General features: G+C 50.3%; 2 protein-coding genes across 8 annotated transcripts in view; one reads left to right on the plus strand and one right to left on the minus strand.

Annotated features, from left to right (window-relative positions):
* The window catches only part of SSH1 (slingshot protein phosphatase 1), a 31,194-nt gene extending 11,779 nt beyond the window's left edge, over positions 1-19,415 (minus strand). The window contains exons 1-5 of one of the 4 annotated variants that reach the window (XM_085555915.1): positions 19,264-19,415; positions 12,399-12,439; positions 3,458-3,561; positions 2,035-2,099; positions 1,344-1,465 (exon numbers count right to left, since the gene is read on the minus strand). In XM_085555915.1, the coding sequence (XP_085412041.1) occupies positions 1,344-1,465; positions 2,035-2,099; positions 3,458-3,542 (272 nt within the window). In that variant the 5' untranslated portion in view covers positions 3,543-3,561; positions 12,399-12,439; positions 19,264-19,415. Of the gene's footprint in view, positions 1-1,343; positions 1,466-2,034; positions 2,100-3,457; positions 3,562-4,954; positions 5,097-5,921; positions 6,790-12,398; positions 12,440-15,032; positions 15,172-19,263 lie in introns of those variants that run through there. The other 3 variants (XM_015878056.3, XM_015878057.3, XM_015878058.3) reach the window with 3 other exon arrangements.
* Positions 15,285-22,099, plus strand: DAO (D-amino acid oxidase). 4 transcript variants are annotated; one of them, XM_015878064.3, is made up of 12 exons: positions 15,285-15,463; positions 15,735-16,027; positions 16,476-16,700; positions 17,049-17,163; positions 17,333-17,409; positions 17,687-17,752; positions 17,993-18,047; positions 18,289-18,393; positions 18,472-18,554; positions 19,415-19,532; positions 19,724-19,822; positions 20,616-22,099. In XM_015878064.3, exons 3-12 carry the CDS (start codon positions 16,507-16,509, stop codon positions 20,733-20,735), a joined length of 1,032 nt encoding a protein of 343 aa, XP_015733550.2. In that variant the 5' UTR covers positions 15,285-15,463; positions 15,735-16,027; positions 16,476-16,506; the 3' UTR covers positions 20,736-22,099. The 4 variants fall into 4 exon arrangements, with proteins under 4 accessions (XP_015733550.2, XP_085412065.1, XP_015733551.2 ...); XM_085555939.1 differs by having other exon boundaries at positions 15,361-15,646; XM_015878065.3 differs by lacking the exon at positions 15,285-15,463 and having other exon boundaries at positions 15,764-16,027; positions 16,496-16,700.
* Positions 22,100-22,117: the final 18 nt, after the last annotated feature.

Here is a 22,117-nt window from a genome sequence, read left to right on the forward strand (position 1 = left end):
TCAAAGGCTCTGACAAAAGCCAGTTTGAACGCACACGTAGACAATGTACACCCTAAAACTCTGAGAGGAAAAAAGTTTCTTATTAAAAACACGTACAAGGAATATAGCCCACAAAAGCCTGACCAGCCCAACTGCCAGCAGCCAGCACACAGCTGAGAAGTGCCATTTCAGCCCCAACATGGAGCTTTGGAGTCCCTCAATGAGTCATTAATGCCAACAGACTTCTTTATGTGTGACGCTTTTCCTTAATTAACAAATCTCTCGGTTTTCAGAGGCAACTGAATGAACCAGCAGCAGATCTTGCAGTTCGGATGGATGTGCTGTTACTTTTCCATCTCTCCTCTCATCTCACACCAATCACCTCCAGGGGCAAATTACTAGAAGGTCACCATGGATTTGGAGAGGACAATGCCAACGCTCCCTGCTGCTGCACACCAAATATGCCAGAAGGGAATGTAATGCTGGAATTTCCTCCCTAACACCAACAGTGGTAATTAAGAGCAGACACAGAAGCAGCACCAAAGCCAAGTCAATAGTCTCCTTAGGAAAGCACTGCTAGGAGTTCACCAACAGGTCTCACTGCAGTGCAAAAGCTCTCCCTTCCCACTTCAATCCACAGACATTTTCCAGACAAAAACACAAAGTCCCATTGGCCATATCAGCTCAGCATGGCAGTGTGCTCAATCTACCAGGGAACAGAAACAAGTCAGGAAGCTCTGCCTTCTAACTCCAGCTCTGCCAAAGCAGCCTCACCTCTTCCAGCTCAGAGCTGTTCTTGGTTTCCTCACCTATAACTGGAATTATGTGAGAAGGTCTGCAGCAACGTTTTATTTTCATTTCAAAACATTCTGGGCTCTTATCAGTCAGACAAAAGGAACAGCTCATTACTAACACATTTGTTTGTTGGTTTTGGAGGTACTTCTGCACTGTTGTTGTTGATGCTATTTGGCAGCTAACCTACCTGAAACAGCTCCATTGCATCACACCACGAACAGACTTGAAGTCTGATAGAGCAAATAAGTTCCAGTTTAGGAAACATTTCCACAGAAGCATTTTGTAGTGAGGAGACAGCAAGCTACCACAGATGAGGTAGATACCACAGCCCTCCAAATGAATTCCAAGTGAATGCTTTGCCCACAGCTGCATAGAGAGCCTAAAGATTCTAAGGAGACTGAAAGTTCTCTGAGACAAAAAGCGCTCTTACAACGGTCAGAAGAATTAACAGCTATGTCTCTTCTTTTGCTAGAGTACGTAAAAATTAACTGCTTGGGGATGGCTGTTGACAAGCTTTCCAGAGAACCCAGCCTGCCTGATTTCCAAGCCTAGTTTTGCCTTAGACGTACCTCTCCTTGCTGGAAAAGTCCACACCCAGCAAAATATTCTCTTCTGTGTCCTGCCGCCCGTTGCTGTACACAACCACCATGTACCGGACTCTGTCTGTCCACACGCTTTCCAAACGGACAGCCTAGGAAAAAGACATCAAGATCTGCAGAACTGCTTTTGGATAAACTGTACTTCCATTGCTGATTAATATTTTACAGGTGTAATTGTGCCTCAGAGCTTTATTTAGCTGCAGAATGAAAGATAATGGAGAGGTAGTTCCAAGCAAGGCCAGTTGCCAGTTTGACTTGGAATCAGGAGAAGATTAGAAATAAGGAGCAGCCTGGATGATCTGTCCTACATTGTAGAAGCATTACCAAACCCAACCTGGAGATTTCTTCTAAAGATGTTTAACTCAAAAGCAGGTAAGCTGGACTAAGCTGGAGAAGCCCAGAGGGTTCTTCCACACAGACAAGCCTTCACTGAAACATTCTATCTTGCCATCTAGAGGGGTTAATTAACACAGACCCAACTCATAACCTGGATGTAAGGATCAGTCCCAAAGGAACACACAGGGAAGCATGGTGGGGCTGGCAACCAAGTGCAGCAGATTGAAGCCAACCATGGATTTGCTGATGCTTTCTGTGACCCTGTACATATCTGCTTCAAACACCTCCAACAGAAAGAAAGGCAGGAAAATGCACCTGTTCTTACCAGTTTGATTCTATCCTCGCAGCGAAGGAGGTTGATCATCACCTGGAGGTGCTGGGGCAAATCACCTGCAGTGAGAGCAGAGAAATGATCAGAACAGGTGACTTGAACATCAGCAGCTTGTGAGGAGAAAGGGCTGCAGGAGTGGCTCTATTCAGGTGATGCATCCCTTCTGCATCAACTAAAGGTCTGCTCATACAACTGCTCCAAAGTGGTGGATATATTTCTGCTCGGTGAAAGTGAGCAAAAGGAACAAAGAATCTACAAGAAAACAATCCAAATTCACATCTAATAACTTGGTAACACTCTCATAACTTTCCATAAAAGATAAAATTCCTTCCGTAGGATGTTTGCTGGATATATGAAATTGCTGACAATTGAAGAAACCCAAAGCCACGCTTGGCATTCAAACAGCCTCTTTGTGCTTGGAGTGTTTACTAAGCAGCAGGCACACAGTACCACACTGTGCCTTTCCCACATGCTTCTGCACTCAAAATGCCCTGATGAGCTTATTTCTTCTTGCCCCTTAACCACTTATTACCAAACCATCAACGACAGAAGGCATAAAAATACAGGATGAGTGGGATCCAACTTCCTTAAACCCCGTCGGCTTATCAGCCCTTACAGACATTCACCACACAGCTCTCCTCCCACCATCTTGGAACACTGGAGTGCGCCTGGAGAAAGGACAAGCTGTTCTCAAACCATGAGAAATGTCTGCAGGCCAGATTTAGATCAGTTAACTGAAAAGGGGATTTCCTGAAAGCAGAAAAGGGGGTGGAAGGAGCTAAGAAAGGGCCTCAAATCCTAATAAAAGTGTTCCTTACTTTTGAGAAGTAGCATTGACCAAAACTAACAACAGGTGGTTTGAAAATAATGATAATAAAAAGAAAGATGCTGTCATATGGAGTCAGACTGTGGGAGGCTGGGAGAGCACTTAGGAGAAACATCCCTGATGCACTGAATCAGGAGCTCGGTAACCGCAGAAGGGGTGCTGGAGCCACATGACTCAACCCATTGCATTTTCCTCCCCACAGGCCAGAGGAGAAGGCAAAGATCAAACCACTGAAGCAGAAATAAGTGACATTTCTTCATTGCAGGCTGCAGAAGACAGGGTTCGGCACAGACTCTGGCTCAGAGGGCTTTGCTGGCTACAGAATGCCACAGTGTCTGTAAAGAATAAATTCCTGCTCCAGATACATTTCCAAGAGGACGGCAAAAGTTTAAACAAAGACACGGTCACCAAATGTTCATATTCAAAACACGTGGATTGAAAACCTGGTTTTCCACAGCAGGTTGTACAAACCCCACTGTAACAGTCAGAGGAGCCATCCACCACCCACACCTGCTGTTGGGCTGTCAGTGTGGAAGAGGGGAGAGGGGAAGGAAGAGTGAACAGAGCATCAGGCCGTGCTTTAATCCATACCTGCATGTTTGTGAGGATGCTGGAGACTTCGCTGGCCCTGGGAGCTGTTTCCTTGTTGCAAGAAGAGGGCTGCTCCTTTCACCATGAAAAAACTCTCGCTTAGGCTGGAAAACAAAGGACACAGGAAGTCAGCTCAAAGGAAACAGCAGCAAAACGTGTGCTCCAGTCGGTGTGCCTGGGGAAGGAAGGGCTTCTCTTTGTTAAAACACAGCAGGATCTGCCACAAGAAGCTGTTCCCAAAGGTTGGTTCTGCCACTTGCAAGGCATGGCTCCAGGATTATTCACGAAGAATGGTGTCATTTTCCACCAACATTTTATTGCTTGGCCATAGCAGGAGATGCTTGTCTGAGCTGTCACGGACTGAAAACGACTTTATCACTTGATTATCAAATTCTGTAACTTAAAAACAGTAGTGGGTAAGAATTCCTACAGGCTTAGACCTGTAAACGACTTCGGATCAGGTCTTGAGTCAATCAATCCCTATTAATTTCAGTTCTTGAGATTCCTTTGGAATGCAGAAACAAGAACGTGGAGCTATAAATCATAGACTTACAGGGCAGGGAAGGAAGGTGAAACCTGCACAGAATGAACTGAAACTTCAGGGCAAAAAGCAACAGACCCAGCAGCAAAGACATTTCTCTGCTCTGCTGAGATACAACTGACCTGGGAAACAGTGCTGATAGGAAGAGAGGGCATAGCACAAACACACACACACACACACAAAGCTGCATTCATGATCAAATGAAACACAGCTAATGAGATGGCCAATCAAAACCAGCAGTTAGAGCAAGGAGCAGCACAAGCCTACTTACACAGTCCTGTAATGCACTGCGAGCACTTCACAAACAGACCTGGACATAAGTGGTAAAGTTGGTGTTTCCCACAGGGCTGGAAATGAACATCTCCTAAGCTAAGTTTTAGCTGCCACAGTAACTGCTTACCTTGCACTTCCTACCCCACTCCAAACATCAGGCAAGGAGACATTCCTTGCTACAGAGCCCAACTTTCTGCCATCTCACACTTCCCAACATACACAACTGTTCATTACTGGCTGCTATCAACTAAATATAAAAGCTCCACGATGAGGCTGTGCTGCGCTGGAGTTACTTATGCTACAGCAAATGGTCCCACAGGAGCTGCTGCTCCCAGTGCTCATCTGTTCTGTGCTATGTCTCTGGTGTCTTTGCCTCTGTCTAGCACTGAGCACCAGCAGCGTGGTAAAAAGTCATCAATTCAAGCCTTCCCAGCTCTTGCTCCAAGTTGGGTCTTCCTTCTTCCAAGGACAGAGCCAAGGTTTGCAGTTAGCTGCCTGAATGCACAGTGTTCTTCAAAGCTCCCAGAAAAGCTGGAACAGGTTTGAGACTTCAGTCTCCCCTAAAAAGCAACCTAAAAATCATAGCACAAGTTCCAGGCTCCCTCAGCCCTATCTCAGACCAACAAGCTATTGGCAGGACAATTGCACAAAGCTTTCCCCATTACTGCTGCTGCAGCACTCACCCCTGGCTCACCGGGAGCTGTCAGCGATGGCCCCGCAGCCCTCACCACCAGCACCCACCGACAGCAAGAATCCCTGCAGGCAGGTTCTTGGTCCATCCCATAAGCAAGGCAGGAAGAGCCCTGTTTCCTTCTCACTCCAGATCTAACAGGAAAGCGTTAAAAAAAAAAGGACAGAAGTGACATCAAAGCCGCGACACCAACACAATGTATAGGATGTTCACTAGAGAGCAGACTCGTGCATACCCAGCTGGTTTATCAGCAAGAGGAAAGGAATGGTTAGATAACACACAGCTCCTAACGCTCTCATTCACTGCGGGCAGGAAACCTTCACAATAAGACAGAATGTTCCCAGTTGGAGAGCTGTGCTGGGGGAGCAGAAGTGTCTGCAGGCAGAGGTTGACCAGTACAGCGCACGTTTTGCCACCGGGTATTTATCTGCACGGCAATGAACTGAAAAGCAAATCTGAAGAAGTGACTGAGAGCAAGATTTCTGGTCTAGTTTACTAGTTTAAAGTGTTCTAGCTTAAATGCTTGCGTCTCCATGTGCGCAAAGCACAGCACTAAGTCAGCTCATGCTCCCCAGCTGCTGTTGGATGCCACCAGCACAGTGCTGCACAATAACCACTGAGTTCTCCCGGGACACTGCAGCAAAATGGTGAGGTTACCCAATGCTGACCCTTAACTCTGCTCCGAGAACACTTTGCCCTCAGCCACTCCATACAAATCTCCTAATAGCTAACAAAATAAAAGTGAGAAAAAGGCATGACGCAATAAAACCCAGCGTTCCGATGCTCTGAAACCCTGCAGTCCCAGTAAACACCCGAATTCCAGCTTTAAAAACAAAAGAAATCTCCCAAAGTACAAAAGAAGAACCCCATCATTACAGAGCCCCCCCAGCTCCCTCCCCAGCACCAGCCTTAGCAAGCAGAGTTTGTTAGTGGCATAAATATGAGTGGTTTATACATACTAATTTGGACTGGTTTTCTTTGAACAGCAGAAGCATTGTGCTGGCCCAAGAGTCAGGCAGAAGTCAGTAAATTCAAAAAGATTCATAACTAGCTGTAAAACTCACATCCTTTTGCTTCTAAACCCACACAAAAAGAAAGAAAAAGAAAAGGTCGGTCGTATATTCTGCGCCGAGCAATCGCATCTGTTGATGCTACCCAGGAACTGGATGACTTCTACAGAACACTGTGTCTTCCACTGATATCCTGGCTTGAAAAAGCACTTGTCCTAACATATCCTGATGAAAGAAGGCCATTCAAGAGGGGAAAAAAACAGCTGAAGCTCGTCTAATCACTTCCCTCCTACAGACTGGTGCGAGCTGTTTGTTTCCTCCCCATGCTCACAGAGTGATGCAGAGCAGGATGAAGTGAAAAGCATCTCGATGCTTACATCCCACATTGCTCAGTGCCCTGCTGGTTTTTACAGTTAAAGCCCTGTGATGGAATGTCTGTGTGGCAAAGGCATCATGGTCAGATCAGGATACTTCCCAGCTTATGGTGCAGCCATGTGCTGATGCGCTGCTGAACAAGAACTTCTTTCAGGTGGTTTGGAATTCCTCTGTTAGGGACTCCCTATAACCAAATTCAATGAAGACTGATTTCTTACCAACCCTTGATTAATTCCTTCACCACAGCAGCACCAGTCCCCCACAGAGGAAGAAGCAGCTTTCTGTTCCCTTTTAGCCCTGCCCCATTGGAGCACACAGCATAACCCTCCAATTTGCTGGATGCCCTCCCAGGAATCCTAACCTGCATCACTGCTTTCCAGCAGCTCCTTTGGGCTCTCAAAGAAACACTGAGCATAGCGGTTTTGCTGTAGCATGGGATCTGGGAGCTCTAAGAGGGCTGCAGAGCATCCCCTTAGCAAATGATCCCAGTGGGAGCACATCAGCCCCTTAAGAGGGGTAAAACCTAAACTTACAGGCACCTGGGAGAACTGAGTGTCAGTAGGAGGGTGCTGATAGAACAGCTGCATTTCTTTGCTGGCCTTAAAACAGAGGCCCTGCTGTGCCTGCAGTTCTGCAAGAAGATGGCTCTTGACTACGGCACCTCCTTGCTCTGTCCGCTGGCTCCACGCTGCTCAGCTTTAAAAGGAAATATTTCTTCCCCTTTGGGAAAGCTCCAGAAGAACGTGGCTGTAACACACATCAATTACATTTCAAGTCGCTTCAGAACACAATAGGCAGCGCCTCATAATCATTTCAAAACACCATTCCCCGAGTCTGCAAAGGCAAACAAGCAGTCTGCAGTCACCCTCCATCCTCAGCAGCACCCACACTGTGTGCCCTGCAGGGTGCTGTGCTCCAGCAATGCTCTGCAATGGAGCCTTGCTAGGCACAGGGCCATGCCATGCTCTCCTGTCACTAAATGTTTGTCAAATTAAGTCTCTTAATTTCTCCCTTGTTAACAGAATGACACACAAAAATGGCATGAGGGCAGAGGAAGGCACTGGTCCATTGGGGCTAAGCTGGAGCTCTCTGGGGACAAGGGCTGCTTCCAGGCTTCAGCAGCCACACCAAAATAACAGCAGCCACACCATGAAGAAACCCAAAACATCAGAATCAAAAACATCAGCCGTGAACCACAGCAGAGCCCTGAGCTCATCCCCACGGAGTCAGGGCATCCCCCATCCATCCCCATCCAAGGAATGGTAAGGAGAGCAGAAGACTCAGCAGGGCTGGTGTGTTTAGGGCTGCGGAGATGCAAGGAGTCTGAACACGCATTGTTTGGCTGAAGGCGTGGGCCACATTCACAGCACAAGAATGTTGAGAAGGGCTGGAGACACTGCAGGCCATTCACAGCGCCAGATACTAACTCTCCTCCAGCACAAAGAGGAAAAAGAAAAATGAAATCAATCATGGAGCCCACAAAAGTTGATTTCCTAAGATAAATAGACCGCTTCCAGCCACTCCTGCTCACTCCATGCAGCCTTCAGCCCTGCTTTGTGGGGACAGTGGGGACAAGAGGGGACTCGGCAGCTCCGTTCTCATCCCATGGCTTTGTGATATCCCTGACAAGCGCCATCCCAGCACCATTCTGGCATGGAGCAAGACCCAGGTAACAGCTGGAGCCTTGTCTGAGAGAGAAGCAAGAAGAGGGAAGCAAACGCAGCTCCCCATTTCAGCAGAGACTCGTGCAAAATAAGCTCGCAGAACGGCTCCCAATGGCCTGGAGAGAGAAAATGCGAGGAATCCTTGGTACGTGATGGTGAAAGGCCAAATAAAACAGAGATTGTTTCACAAGGCAAAAATAAAAGTAAAAAAGACCAGATCCTTTTTGCACATCCCATTAATTGCAGAGATGGGGAAGGCACTGAGTGCTGCATCCCCAGCTATGGGACATGCTCAGAGCGAACACTTTGAATGGCAGCGGGCATTTCTGAGATTCCCACTGGAAAATGAGGTCACTGCTGTAACAGCTGGAGGGCCAAACCCCCCCCACAGACCTCAGCCCATCCAGCAGCTGCTTATTCCCCAAATGCTGGCTCCCTTCCCTTGCCCTGTGTTGTTCTACCCGCTCCTTTCTGCTCTTTTTCCTAACATTTCTCTTTCTTGCCATGCTAAAGCCACAGCTCCTTCAACCTAAGCCATTCTACAATATGATTCTATGAGGGCAGTGAGGCTTTCTTCCAACCCAACCATTCTATGATATGGTATGAGCCCTCCAGGAGCAGCTCCTGCCCTGATCTCCATCCCATTCCCCAGCTGAGCTGGTAGAAATGGCCCCATCCTCCAGCTTAAGGGATGAAAACAATGAGCTGTGTCATTAAGTTACCCCACTTCACCCACTGGCAGCGCTTCCCAGACACAAGGAACAAGTGGGAACTCTCCAGCCACACTGCTGGAAAAGAAAAGGAAGGTGAAGAATGGTTCCATGGCTGGAGAACACAGCTCCCAAACAGAGCGAGCGAAGGTCAGCCAGGACACAGCCAGCAGCATGGGAAGCAGCAGTGGCACAGCAACCCATAAAACAGCTCCGCTGCTGCATTTCAGAATGACTCCAAAAAAGGCAGCGGAGACCAGGGAGTACTTGACACACTGGTAACGTGTCAAAATACAATAAAATAAATCCTGAAGGATCACGCAGGGTAAAAGAAGGGCAGGAGAAGTTCCAGCTTGACACAGGCACCCCCTCTAGCGTTTGCTGCAGGCTGCCTTACCCATTGAACCCCAGAGAAAAGAGTGAGCAGAGTGGATTTGGCAGGGAAAGATGAGTGCACAGGGGTTGAGTGGAGCCCTCAGCCCTTCCATCTGCCTTCTTCATGGGGCAGAGAGGCAAAGCAAGCTCTGCAGAGGTCCATCTGATGTGCAGAGGATGTGCTTTGTGCTGTGAGCCATTCATTTGAGGCTGCGCTTATGCCTGCCTTACCTTGCTTTCTCAGCGTGCCCTTAGAGTGCTTCCACATCACAGCTCTGAGCACCGTGTGAATGCTGATGGAATAAAAACCTCTGTGCTTTTCACTGGAAGTGAAGCCATGCCTCTGAAGGTGTCCTGTCCATTTCACATCCTCCACAACCTCCCAAGGGCACTTGTCAGGTTGGCCACGGCCCCATTTGTATGAGAAATCCCTGATCTCGCAGATCTTGGCAGCTGATTATCAAAGATTAAAGTATTTAACAAATCAGGAGGCATTTGGAACCAAAATATTTTCCTGACCCGGCTCTTTGGTGCCTAAGTAAACAGTAACCACACTGGCCTTTACAGGAAAGAAAAGCGTTCAGCACGCAGTCGGTTCCTTTGATAACATGGCCAGAGGGTTTTGGCCAAACTGCTGAGGTTTGGGGGGGAGGAAGAAGGAAAAAAAATAGAAGATTTATATATAATTCCTAAATGGTCTAATCACTGCATCTCCAAACCAGCAGCTGTCCAAGCAAACTCATCCTGCTGCTCAGCACCAAGCCTGCAGCAGTGTCCTGGAAAGGCCAAATCCCAAAGAAGAAGTGGGAGAGGAGTGCAAGCTTCCCCAGCTCGCCCTGATATCCCCACTGCAGCATGGTGAGGCCCAGTGATATCCCCACAGGCTCACAAGGCCACACCTCAGGCCAGAAACACCAGCAGGTCACCAGCCCGTCACTTCACTGCTCCATTGTACAGAGCACGCCAGGGCAGGATGCTGCAGCCCGGCCAGGATGTGATTCAGCATCCTGTTTTGAACAGTGCACAAAGTCAGCAGCTTCTGCCCCAAGATCTCCCCTCAAACAACTGTCACACAGCTGCCCCTACCCCGAATATCCCCCAACAGCAAAGCATGGCCACTCAGAGCCATCCACAGCGTGCTGCCATCAGCTGAGATGCACAGAAATCCCTGCAGAAGTTAAAGACCAAAGCATCAATAAAAACCTGTTGTGAGTTAAAATCCAAGATAGAATAAAACACAATAAGATCCTCCCCATACAGCACGTGGCTCAGTTTCCCTAACCAAAGTGGCCGCAGCACCAGGCAGAAGCCTGCTTCATTACAATTAATTTAACCTAACGAGCTCCTCCTAACGAGGCTGTTGGTGCATGTCAGCAGAACGATGCTCTGCAAGGAGCCTGCCTGCGGTGATCCTCCTCCTGCTGGGCTGCAGAGGCTTGGGGTTAGGGCTCATAAACCTGCAGGCTCCACCTAATTCCCCACTGAAACTGAGCTAACACACAGCCCTGTGTGCTCAACGTAACCTTGCCTTGGATGAGATTTCTCAAGATCACATGGATGCTCTGCAGGAGAAAAAAGGTTGAAGGCAGAGCATCCCATGGCTGGGCAGCATTCAGGAAGGAGGACTGCAGCAGATGATGCAATGAAAGAGATGAGGCTGCTGGAATGCCTTTGGGAGGTGAGAGAAAAGGAGGATTCCTAAGCACAGTAATGTCTCTAAAATGCAAACAGTGACATCTCTGAAGGAAAAGCTGAATATACGCCTTGTCTCTGTTTTGGGATGGCACAAACTGTGCAGGAACTCAGAGCAAAGAGAAGCAAAACGTGCGGTCAGTTCTAAATCTGGGACACAAACCACTTCCTCCAAGTGTCAGAGAGAAAAGGTCCGATAGCTCACATCACCAGATCCAACTGCACAGCCTAGAATGAGAATCCTCTGTTCGTGTGGATGAAAGAGCTACATCATAACTGAGTAGGAGCACATTTATTCTGTACCCATGAAACCCAGGCTGAGCTGGCAGCAGGTTGGGCTCTTGTTTCCAACAAACCCTTCCTTCTACCTACCAGGGCCTCTGAGGTCTGCAAAGCTGCGTGCTGGAATGTTGACCCCTGAGTTCAAGGCAGATGTGACAAGCACAGCTGACACCCAACACTCCAACAAGGCTGCTCTGGGATTTAAAACCCACTAAAACCATCCCAGCCAACTCCTGGGTTTATTTCAGATCTGTTCTCTCTGCTGCTGCAGAAGCAGCACGATGAAGTTGAGCAATTCTGCCACCCTATGGGCACCGGGTAAAGTCTCAAGGAACTGATCCAGAGCAGCTCTAGCAGGAGGGGGGTGGGATTCATCACCAAAGCTGTGTTTGCATCAATGCCACACATACATCATATCACCTCCTGTCCCATGAAGGAACAAACTTCCTTTCTGATTTCCCTTGCTGGATAATCACGTTTGTGCCCTAACATCCACAAACCTGATGTGTGTCATGGATCCAACCCCAGCCAGCTCTGTCCTTATTGCAGCCAGAGTCCAAGTTTTCCAACGCTGCTGCAATACATCTCAAACCACAGAGGGGAATGGAAAAAGAACAAGAACAAACTCAAAGCAGCAGCGTTTGTGGCTTTGCTTTTCTCTCAAGTAGGAAGTTGTAATGAGAAGCACAAGCACTGATGTGTTGTACATTTTGTCTCTCGGATTGTGGTTTACAGGTTAGAGGGTAACCTGCAGCAGCTGGTTTTGGAGTGAGCAACCCACATCATCACTCAGAGCCCCATTAGGTGGATGTGCCACCAAACTACCTGTGTCATTACCGCTCCTTGTGCCTGCACAGTGTCACTAAGGGAAGCCTTGTCCTTTCCCAGCAGGGCATCTCAGCCTTCCCTTCCTCCTCATAGGAATAAACTCAGTCCAATCCCAAAATCCAGGAAGCAAAATTTCTTTATGGGATGGCTTCACAGCCAGGAAAGATCAGAGCTTTGCTCCCTTTCCTTCCCTACTCAAAGCCTCAGCAAAAAGAGCTGCTGAGATAACAGCTAAGTGTTGGGATCAGAACTGATCAGCAATTATCCAGTTTCTTTTCATCAGGAACAAAGCAGGCTCCCTTTTATGTTTTCAGTTCATTAAGCCCTTGTCTAAAACTCAAGCTGATAAGGTGAAGGCTGTCCCCAGTGCAGAGCTCCCACAAGGCTGGCAGTGAAAGGGGAGCGAGCAGCCAGAGTTTTGGGTGGGACTGGGACTCCAATGCATGGCACACAATTAACAACAGCAAAAACAACACTTACAGCCAGACAGCTCTGCTTACCTCACATTTAATTTGCGCTCCTCATCGCTGCCAGCCTCCAGCTGAGGGGAGAAAAGAAAGAGACAGAAGAAGTTACACGCTGGTTGTTTCCATAGGACTAATAGGAAAAGAACACACTCTTTAAGGCCATCCTAACAACAGTGGGTGGTTGCGCCCCATGTTTTTGCAGGGCTGGGGATAAAGGAGACTCTCTGGCAATACATGTCTGCTGACAAAGGGGCTCACGGGGGCTTTAAGGCTATTAGGCCCTAATCCTGCAAGCTGGTCCTGCAGCGTGCATCGCTCTGAAGCACATCAACCTGCCTTGTGCACATGGGAGAGAGATGCTGCTGTCCTGAGTGAGTGCTGGGAAGGGCTGGGCCTGATTCCACCTACCCACCAGCTCATGGACCAAATTCCACATTAAAGGAAAACAGAGTTTGGGTTAATTGCATCCAGAGCTGAGTGGAAGAAAAAAGCTCAAAGATCACTCGTTTCCTTTGCTTCTGCATGAGCAGAATGAGAGGCAGCAGCATCCCCCTGCAGGGCTGGCTGTGCTGGGGATCCAGGACATTATGGATTGTGCTGCAACAGGGAAACTTCTATTCAGACCTGCAGTGCATGAGACAGCAGAGCTCAGATAGAGCATCTGATGGTCTGTGTCTCCCCATTAACAAAACGTTGCTGGTGCTATTTACTAACACTGCTTAAAACCCACATCAAACAGGGCTCTGGGAAGGGTGAGTTGTTTCCAAGGTGGTTTCTCACGACTCAAGAACAAGCAAGGAGTTCCACATCACACATTTAAGCTGAAAATGTTGAGTGTGTGCACAGTGCACACAGGGACCAGGCTGTTCTGCATCCTTCTCCCATTCTGACTCAGGGGTCAGAGTCTGCAACCTGCAAGAACCACAAAACCATGAGGTCTGGGTACCAAAGAACAGCCATGGGGAGGAAGAAAGAGGCACAGATCCCATCTCAAACAACCGCAATGGACGGCGATCTGGAGGGAAGCATACCAGCTCTATTTTTAGTCTGTTTACATGGCGTGGTCAGAGGCAGAGCCAGAGGCAGCCGCAGTGCTTGCAGTGCTTGCAGCACCCCGATCCCCTTGCTTGTGGCCCTGAGAGAGCTGCAGGGTCCAGCCAGGTCAGCGCTGTGTTTGTTTGGGTCAGTCACGTAGCAACAGGACAGGGAGCAACGTGTTTTAAACAAGCAAGGCTGCAAAATCCCAGATGAGGTTGAGCAGCAGAGCTGGGCCCTGGAGCTGCTTTGGGCTCAGCTTTTGCAGCCAGTGACTCGGCTTCAAGTCCACTTCCCCTTGCTGCAGGAAAGAAACAGTGGAAGAGAGGAACAGCCCATAGCACAGGCTGCATCAGGGCACAGCATCCCTACTAGTTCTGAGGCATTACCCATGAGGGGTGTAGAGTGAGCAAGGGGGTCCATCATACATGACTACAATCACTCCTCTGATGGATCACCCCTATGGATTTACAGTGTGTTACAACAGCGAGTCTCGTGCAGGCAGCAGCATCCATTTCCTACATTCCTTCAGGCTGAGGAGTTAGGAGAGGCCGCAGCAGCTTACTCACAATTAGCAAGAACATTTGGTCATCATTTTCCATTTTAAAGTGATATATCTTCTGGTAATTAATCACCATAGGCTAAAAGCCCTGCAGAGCCTGCACATCCATCCTTGGGAGAAGGGGAAGAAATGAGGCATTTTTTGGAGGGATTTCCTTTGGAAATCAGCTAGCAGGTTGAATTCTGTGGCTCTGCAGGGCTGTATGCCAGGAGGGAGCATTCACATGGGAGAAGGGACTCCTCCAAGAGCCACTAAAGGAGGAGAGTTTGGTGGGTAATGGGGGCTGCATGGGTACCCCACCAAGAAACACTGGTGGGCAGTGAGCTGCATGGCATGAAGCCTGACCCATGTATGCAAGGGCAGGGAGTGAGCAGCCCACCTGGACCTTCCCTCCCAGCTAAACCCACCTGCTGGTGGCCATCTGGGGTGGTGGGATGGTTGTCAGACTTGCATAGAATCATAAAGGCTGAAAAAGGCCTATAATACCACCAAATCCAGCCTCAACCCACCCTTGCCAGGCCCACTAACCTGTCTCTTAGTGCCATGTCTCCACGCTCCTTGAGCATCTCCAGGGACAGTGACACCACCACGTCCCTGAGCAGCCTGCACTGCTGCATCACTGCCATTTCAGAGCAGCTTCTCCCAATATTTAACCCAACTCTCCCTTAGTGAAAACTGAGGCCACCACCTCCCATCCTACTGCTGTTACCTGGGAGCAGAGGTAACAACCTCCTGTTAGGAGCATTGGTGAGCGATGAGTTCTCCTCCTTTGAGCCCCATCTCCTTCACCCCACACTGCTTTATCCCAAACCCAACACAGGTCACAAGCACCATCCCCATGTTCCTCAATCAGGGCATTGCTCCTCCGAGCCCCAACCAACCGCACGGAGCTCATCCCAGCGCATTAATCGGGGGGTCAACGGGCCCTGACAGGTGACAAATAGGATTGTGGGGCCAAGGACAGGGAGGAGATCGCCCCACAGCAGGGCCGTGCTCACCCCCCCGGGACAGCCGGGCCCTATTGAGGCCTCGCCCGTAGGCCCGGCCCACCCCACCCGTCCCCGCCTCACCTCGCTGGTGCTGGCCGAGGAGGCGGCGCTGGGGGTCGGCGAGCGCTGCAGCGTAACCAGCGCCATGGCGGGGGGGATCCGGCGATAAAGGCCAGGATACTACAGTGGTTACAGGGATCCGGCCGCCTCCATCCCGCCCGGCGGCTGCGCAGCACCGGGCCCCGCCGGCATACGCCGTGCTAAGGGGAGGAGCGAGGGGTGAAGGGCGGGGAGAGGTGGGGGGCAGGACTGGGCCGGGCGGGGCCTAGAGGGACCGAGATTGTATGTGAAGTGTCCCATGGCTGAGTAGACCTGAGTGGGTTTTAAGGCCCCTTCTAACTCAAATCATTCCATGGTTCATTGATTCTATGAGAAACCAGTTGGTTGCTGTATCCACATGCCCCAGACAACCCATAGGGATGAAAGAGCATCCATAGAGCATCCGTTTCTAGGTATAGCATCAAGGAACCACATTATAACCAGGCTGAAGGGTCCCAAGGAGGTGCCAAAGGGATGAAAGAGCATCCATAGAGCATCCATTTCTAGGTATAGCATCAAGGAACCACGTTATAACCAGGCTGAAGGAAGCGTGAAGGGTCAGCGGTGCCAAAAGCAAGAGCCAGGCAAATAGTAGGGTAATTAGTTTAAGAGGCTTTGCTGATTATATGTAAAGCCTTTAATAATTTAGGCTTTTGAATAACTTTTTCCTCCCTTTTTTTACAGCAGAGTGACTGCCTGCCCCCGCCTTCCTCCTGTCTGACTGAATTTCTGCTGCTGGGGACTTTGACATGGACCACAGTGACCCTATGGGCTTCCAGAGGATGGACCACGGGGCACCAGGGACTCCACCTCCTGGGTCTGGAGCAAAGACTTTGACCCCGTTGCCCAGCACAGGGTGCGTCTGCAAGCCCTGGACACTGAGACCTTGGACTGCAGGGCTCCAAACAAGCAACGCTGCACTAGGGGCTCTGCTGAAGCCTCCAAAACCCACAGAGAGTGCCTGGAGAATTCTGCAGGTAGGTCAGTGGAAGGTTGTATTTATGTTATTTATTGACCAGCTGAAGGCTCACGGGGCAGATGGATGCCTCCTCAGCTTGTCCTCAGGGCTGCATTTGGCAGAGGTAGCCCTGATTTCTGCTGGCTCTGACCTGTGAGCGGCAGCAGATGGGAAGCAGCACAGCCCTGTCCTGCTGCCCATCGTCTTTGTGACTCATCCTGCAGCCCAAGCAGGTGTCAGTCCTGCTGTGAGCTGAGCAGTGCCGCAGGGGTGCTGTGCTTCACCTTATCCAAATAAAACTGGTGTAGAATTTATAAGCTTGCCCCAGGCCATGTCTGGCAGCCTGGTGCCCATGGTGCCCCAGCACAGCTCAGCTCCTGTGCAATCCTCCTGTGCTCTAGCAGCCAAACTGGGATCACGTTGAGTTGATACCGGGAAACCCACTGTCACCCTGGCCCTTCTTCCAGGCCTTTTCCTCACCACGCAGAGCCCAGAGCCATGCGCATCGCTGTCATCGGGGCTGGAGTGATCGGCCTGTCCACCGCCCTGTGCATCCATGACCGCTTCCAAGCACTGGTGCCCCAGCTGCAGCTGGAGGTCTATGCAGACCACTTCACACCCCACACCACCAGCGATGGGGCTGCAGGCCTGTGGCAGCCCTACCTGAGTGACCACGGCAATCTGCAGGAGACGTGAGTTGGAGCTTCCAAGCCATTCTGTGATATCTATGCAGATTAAGGGTTGAGCTGCTGGAAAGGAGCCCTGCGAAGCGTGACCTGGGTGTCCTGGTTGATCATGAGGCAGCAGTGTGCCGTCATGGTTCAGAAGGCCAGTGGTACCCTGGGCTGTATTACAAATGGGCAGCAGGGTGAGGGAGGTTCTCCTCTGCTCTGCCCTGGGGAGGCCATATGTGGAGCATTGAGCCCATTGCTGAGTTCCCTGTCTTGTCTTGAGCTGGGGAGCTGCTGGAGGGAGTCCTTTGGAGGGCTGCAAAGATGGTCAAGGCCTGGAGTGTCTTCTAATGGGGTTTTTCCATGCAGGCTGTGGAACAAAGAGACCTTTGAGCACCTCCTGGGGTACCTCAATTCACTGGAAGCGAAGGAAATGGGACTGTTCCTGATTTCTGGATACAACCTGTTTAAGCAGCCTGTACCGGTAAGGAGCTGAGTGCAGGGGAGGCAGGAAGGGCCCCAGCTTTGGGCAGTGGGCAGGTTTGAGTTTCTGGGCTGGAGCTGGGCAGAAGGGATGTCTCTCACTCCTGTCCCTGCAATACCACAATTGATTTCTGCCATTTGAGTGATGTCAGACCTTCTCCCCTTCACAGGATCCATCTTGGAAGAACATTGTCCTTGGCTTCAGGAACTTGACACCGAAAGACCTTGAACTCTTTCCTGGCTACAGGTACTTCCAGGCCCTTTTTCTGAGAGTTTCTGGGGTCCATCACAGTTATTTCCCTTAAAAGCAGCACGAATCACCTCAAAGAAAGCAGTAACAATGCATGAAAACCATTCCAGGTCCCTCTCTCATTTCACTGCATACCTTTAAACTTGGGAAGAAAACAGCTATGCAGTAAATAGGAAAAAACAAAGCCCTGGCTGTGCCCATGCATGGGGTAGGGTGCAGCCACCCTTGGGCAGCTGTTGTGGTCTTTACTACTTTCTATTCTCACGTCTTTCAGCTACGGCTGGTTCAACACGGCGCTGATGCTGGAGTGCAGGAGCTATTTGCCCTGGCTGACCAACAGGTCAGTACTGAGCCCTGCTGCTGCTTTTCCCTGGTTGACCTGGAGGGCTGAGCAGGGCTCTTGGCCATTAGGGAAATGAGCTAATAATGGCTGGAGAGTATTTAAGAACTGCTGAGAAGACCGTGAATGTTTATTACAAGGAGCAACAAGCCGTACCTACCCTGTGCATCAATTGCAGGCATTAGTTCGAATGGTACATTGGCTTTTATGTGCTGGTAACAGATGAACTTGCTCTTCCAGGCTAACGCAGAGAGGCGTGAAGTTCTTCCACAAGAAGGTCGAGTCCTTTGAGGAGGTGAGCTGGGGATGGTGGGGAGCCAGGATGCAGTCAGGCATCAGCAGCGCAGCTTTGCCTTAAGCTGCAAACACTTTCCTTGCCTTTACACTTGGGAACCGTGCTGAAGAAGCTGTGCCCTGAGTCTGGCCCTTCTGTTTTATTCATTACCAGAGTACTGGACCAAATGCTTGCTTTGGTGTTGATGGGGTAGCATCGCTGTCTGCATGCTGCACACTGCACCACCTCTGTCTTTTGGTAGATGTTTTCCCAGGGAATTGATGTTGTCATTAACTGCACCGGGATCCGTGCTGGGGAGCTGCAGCCAGATCCAGCTCTGCAGCCTGCCCGTGGGCAGGTCATCAAGGTGAGGCTGCAACCTGCCCCGCATGCATCCTGCATCCTGCTTGTCACCTGCTGTCACCCTCCTGCTTTCTTCCCACAGGTCCTGGCCCCATGGGTGAAGCACTTCATTATCACTCATGACATGGAGTCGGGGATCTACAGCTCACCCTACGTCATACCAGGGTGGGTAGCAGCCAGCCTGGAGCTAGCAATGCTTTGCTCTCAAAATGACCTCCAGCTCTGCTCCCTGCTGACATCTGCACACAAGCTCTGCCTTCCTTGCCCCTGTCTCTTGTTGTGGAGCAGAGCTCAAGGAGCAGCAGTGCCAGGCAGAGCCCAGCTTCCAGCACTTCTCCAGCACCTGCTTCCCTCTGGGAGCTCTCTTAGAGATGCTGGGATCTATCTCAGATGGCAACAGATGCATGTACCCAGGGAGTTAAGCTGCAGGGTAAATAAATCCATGTCTGCTCTGCATCCCCCCTTTGTCCCCCAGAGAGCAGCCATCCACTGCACTTTGGCAATAGAGAGGGTTTTTAAGCCATAACCTGAATGCTGCATGTCTGGCACTTCCCGTTGTGCTGATATCTCAGGATTAGGCAAGAAGCCATGATGTAAATAGGAACTTTGAATGCTCACAGCAACCAAGTGAAGTGCTCCAACTGATCTCTTATCACGGTCCAAAACCCACAGAAATTCCTCTCTCCACATGTTTATTTTTGCTGGCTGTGCCATAGCCGGGCATAGTCTGGCTCCGAGGGGAACACAACATGGTGGGAATCTGAGCTCCCTGCTGGGAGCATTCCATTCCCTCACCCTGCTGATAGGAGATGAAATCAGCACTTTGCTTTGCCAAGGCCTTTTAGGTGCTGATAGTGTTTAATGAACAACTTACCCATGAGCAGACACTCAGGCAGCGCTCTCCTGTCTGCTTGGCTCACGAGGGTGCCTCAGGTAGAAGTAAGCTGCAGGTATGGCAGGACCCACACTGAGTGCCTCCATCTGATGGCACCAGGACCATTTACTGCCCTTTGCTCTCTATGCAGGAGTGAGTTCACGGTCCTGGGAGGTATCTACCAGCAAGGCAACTGGAATGAAGAGAACAGTGCTCAGGACCACAAGTCCATCTGGGACAGGTGCTGCAGGCTGCTGCCCACACTGCAGGTGAGTGACCCCAGCCTGGCACCAGACCCCAAAAATCAGCATCACGTGGTGACTTGCCTTCAGCAAACCCTGAGGGCTGCAGGGTTTTCTGTGCACCTCCTCATTGCTTGCACCTTCCCATTGTGGTTGCTGGGAGGATTTTGGCTGCTGTGAGTCAGAGCAATGCTGGGCTGATGGGTTTCTGGTTTCAGAAAGCAGAGATTGTGCAGGAATGGAGTGGCCTGAGACCAGCACGTCCCAGCGTCCGCCTGGAGCGGGAGAGCATCGGCCATGGGCGCTCAAGGAGAGAGGTACTGTGCTCATTAACTGCGGTGCTAATTGGGTGCTGATGGCTACACACTTGGCTGCTGCTCTGCAGCCACACTGCCAGTGCTCAGCTGTCCTCACTCTGTCTCCCTTCTCCTACTGGCAAATCCTTGATTCAGTTTCAGCCCGGATCAGAGATAAGTGTCAAAAACATTGTGATGGATTTTATAGGGAGAGTGTTCCTGCCAAAGGAAAACTTTTAGTTGGAGCTTTGTCCTTCATGGACAGAGGAAAATTCTGAGGCAGCAAGACCTGCCTGTGTCTCTTTTAAGAGAAAGGAGTTGGGAATGGCACCAGCTGCTGTGTGCCACTGCCCTTGGAGCCTCAGCACAGCACCATCCATGTAGGAGCACATCACTCCTCAGCTCTTCAGCCTGAAGCTCATCCATGGTCCTACAGAGGGACCAGTAGTTCGGGTATGTGCCTCTATGCAGCTCTGAAGAAGAGATTAGAGCTCCAAAGGGGATGGTGACTGCAGGATGTAATTAAGCGTAATGAAAATAGATTGATTTTTTTTTAGCTGGAAAGCTTTGGAAGGAGCTCAGTGTATTTAGGCAAAGCGCAGAACGTGGTTCAAAGTGAGGCAGTGCTTGAACTGCTGTATGGATCACTCTGTTCCTTTATCAGCACATCATATCTGTGCTGCTGCCATCGATCCCAGCAACAAGTTGAGCTCCAATCAAAGCAAAGTCATTTACGTCGTCAGGAGCAAACCCTGCGTGCTCGGAGGAGCAGGGTGCTGAGCTGCTGCATTCTGACTCCCTTTCTCCCCTGCAGGTCATACACAACTATGGCCACGGTGGCTTTGGGATCACCATCCACTGGGGCTGTGCCATGGCTGCAGCCCGGCTGCTTGGGAACATCCTGCAGGAGAAGCAGTCCCAGTCCCGCCTGTGAGCTGCCTGCTCAGCTGGGATTATTGCAGTAGCCGTAGCTTAGGAATCACAGCAAAAAGATGCAAGTAACAGTGGTGCACGTGGGCTGTTGACACTCCTGCTGGCTTTGCTGACGCTTCCTCCTGTCTCTTGTCGGGTTGCTGCCAGTTCTTGCTGCTGCCATTTGCCAGATGGCCAAATTTCCTCCACCGTGGCCTCGCACAACCTGCCCAAAGGAAGTGCTTTAAAACATGGACTAATTATCTGTGACAAAGTGCACTTCTGTCTCAGGGATCAGTCTGCAAAGGGCAGGTGGAGTTCAGTTGAAGCCTTGGCAGTCCTGCAGTTCATCTGCACACTGAGACAGGATCTGAAAGCGAGCTGGTGCCACGCGAGGTCTCCACTGACTGCTCAGACACCCGGCATGTAATTGGATTTGCAAGCTCCCCCCAGGAGACAAAAGCTCCTTAGTAGGAAGAAGCTCCTGGGGAAGTGACAACAGCCCCACAAGCACGTGCTCCACTTACAATTGATTTTCTTATGCTCATGCCAGGACGAAGCATGGGTCTTCAGCACCTGGTTAGTGTATCTGGCAGCAGACAGCAGCGGTTACCTAAAATGGGCTTTCCAAATGATGTTTTCAGTAACAAAAGCAACGTGTTCCAGCCCTGTGTACTTGCCAGATCCTATATATAGCACCGTGCATACGCCAAATAGCTGTTCTTGTCCCTAAAACTCCCACGGGCACTTTGGTTTCTCATTTCCCTCTGCTGTGAGATGTGGCTGGAGGCAGCTCCTGGGGCTGTGCTGACAGGGAGAGCTCCCAGGAGGGTGATTCTTCTTGGAGAGAGGAGCAGGAGGTGGTCGGTGTCACTTCCAGGGGCCCGAGGCATCATTCTAGAGGTGAGCTTTGGCCTCTTGTTCCATGCCACGTGCCTTTCCTGCTGTAAAGATTTCACAAACAGGAGGGTGCTGTGAGGTCAGGAAGCATCAGCCTCAGATCCAGAGCATCATACTGGTGAATGAGAGCTGCTGTAGCACAGCCTGGTTTGTCCCACCTCCTGGGGAGCTGGATTCAACAGCTGAGCAATGCAAGAAATGATCCACACACACACGAGACCTGCTGCCCCCGGGCATGTATTAGTCTTGTCTCTGTTGCTGAAGTGCTGTGGAGGTCACTGTGCCAGCACAGCCCCAGGAGACCTCCCTTGTGACGTGGTTCTCCACTGAATGCAGGAACAGCTGCCCGGCGTTGGTCAGGATGACAACTGCAGTTGTATGTGGCCTCTTAGGAAACAAACAGAAATGACTGCGGTATCTATTTTGCTTATTTTCTAACAGGCTACAATTCAGTGTGTGTGCACAAATAAAGATCACTGCCAATTACCTTGTCTATTGCTACGT

Source organism: Coturnix japonica, chromosome 9, assembly GCF_054131305.1.
Source record: "Coturnix japonica strain WE chromosome 9, WE-NBRP24, whole genome shotgun sequence".
In the NCBI taxonomy this organism is placed as follows: Eukaryota; Metazoa; Chordata; class Aves; order Galliformes; family Phasianidae; genus Coturnix; species Coturnix japonica.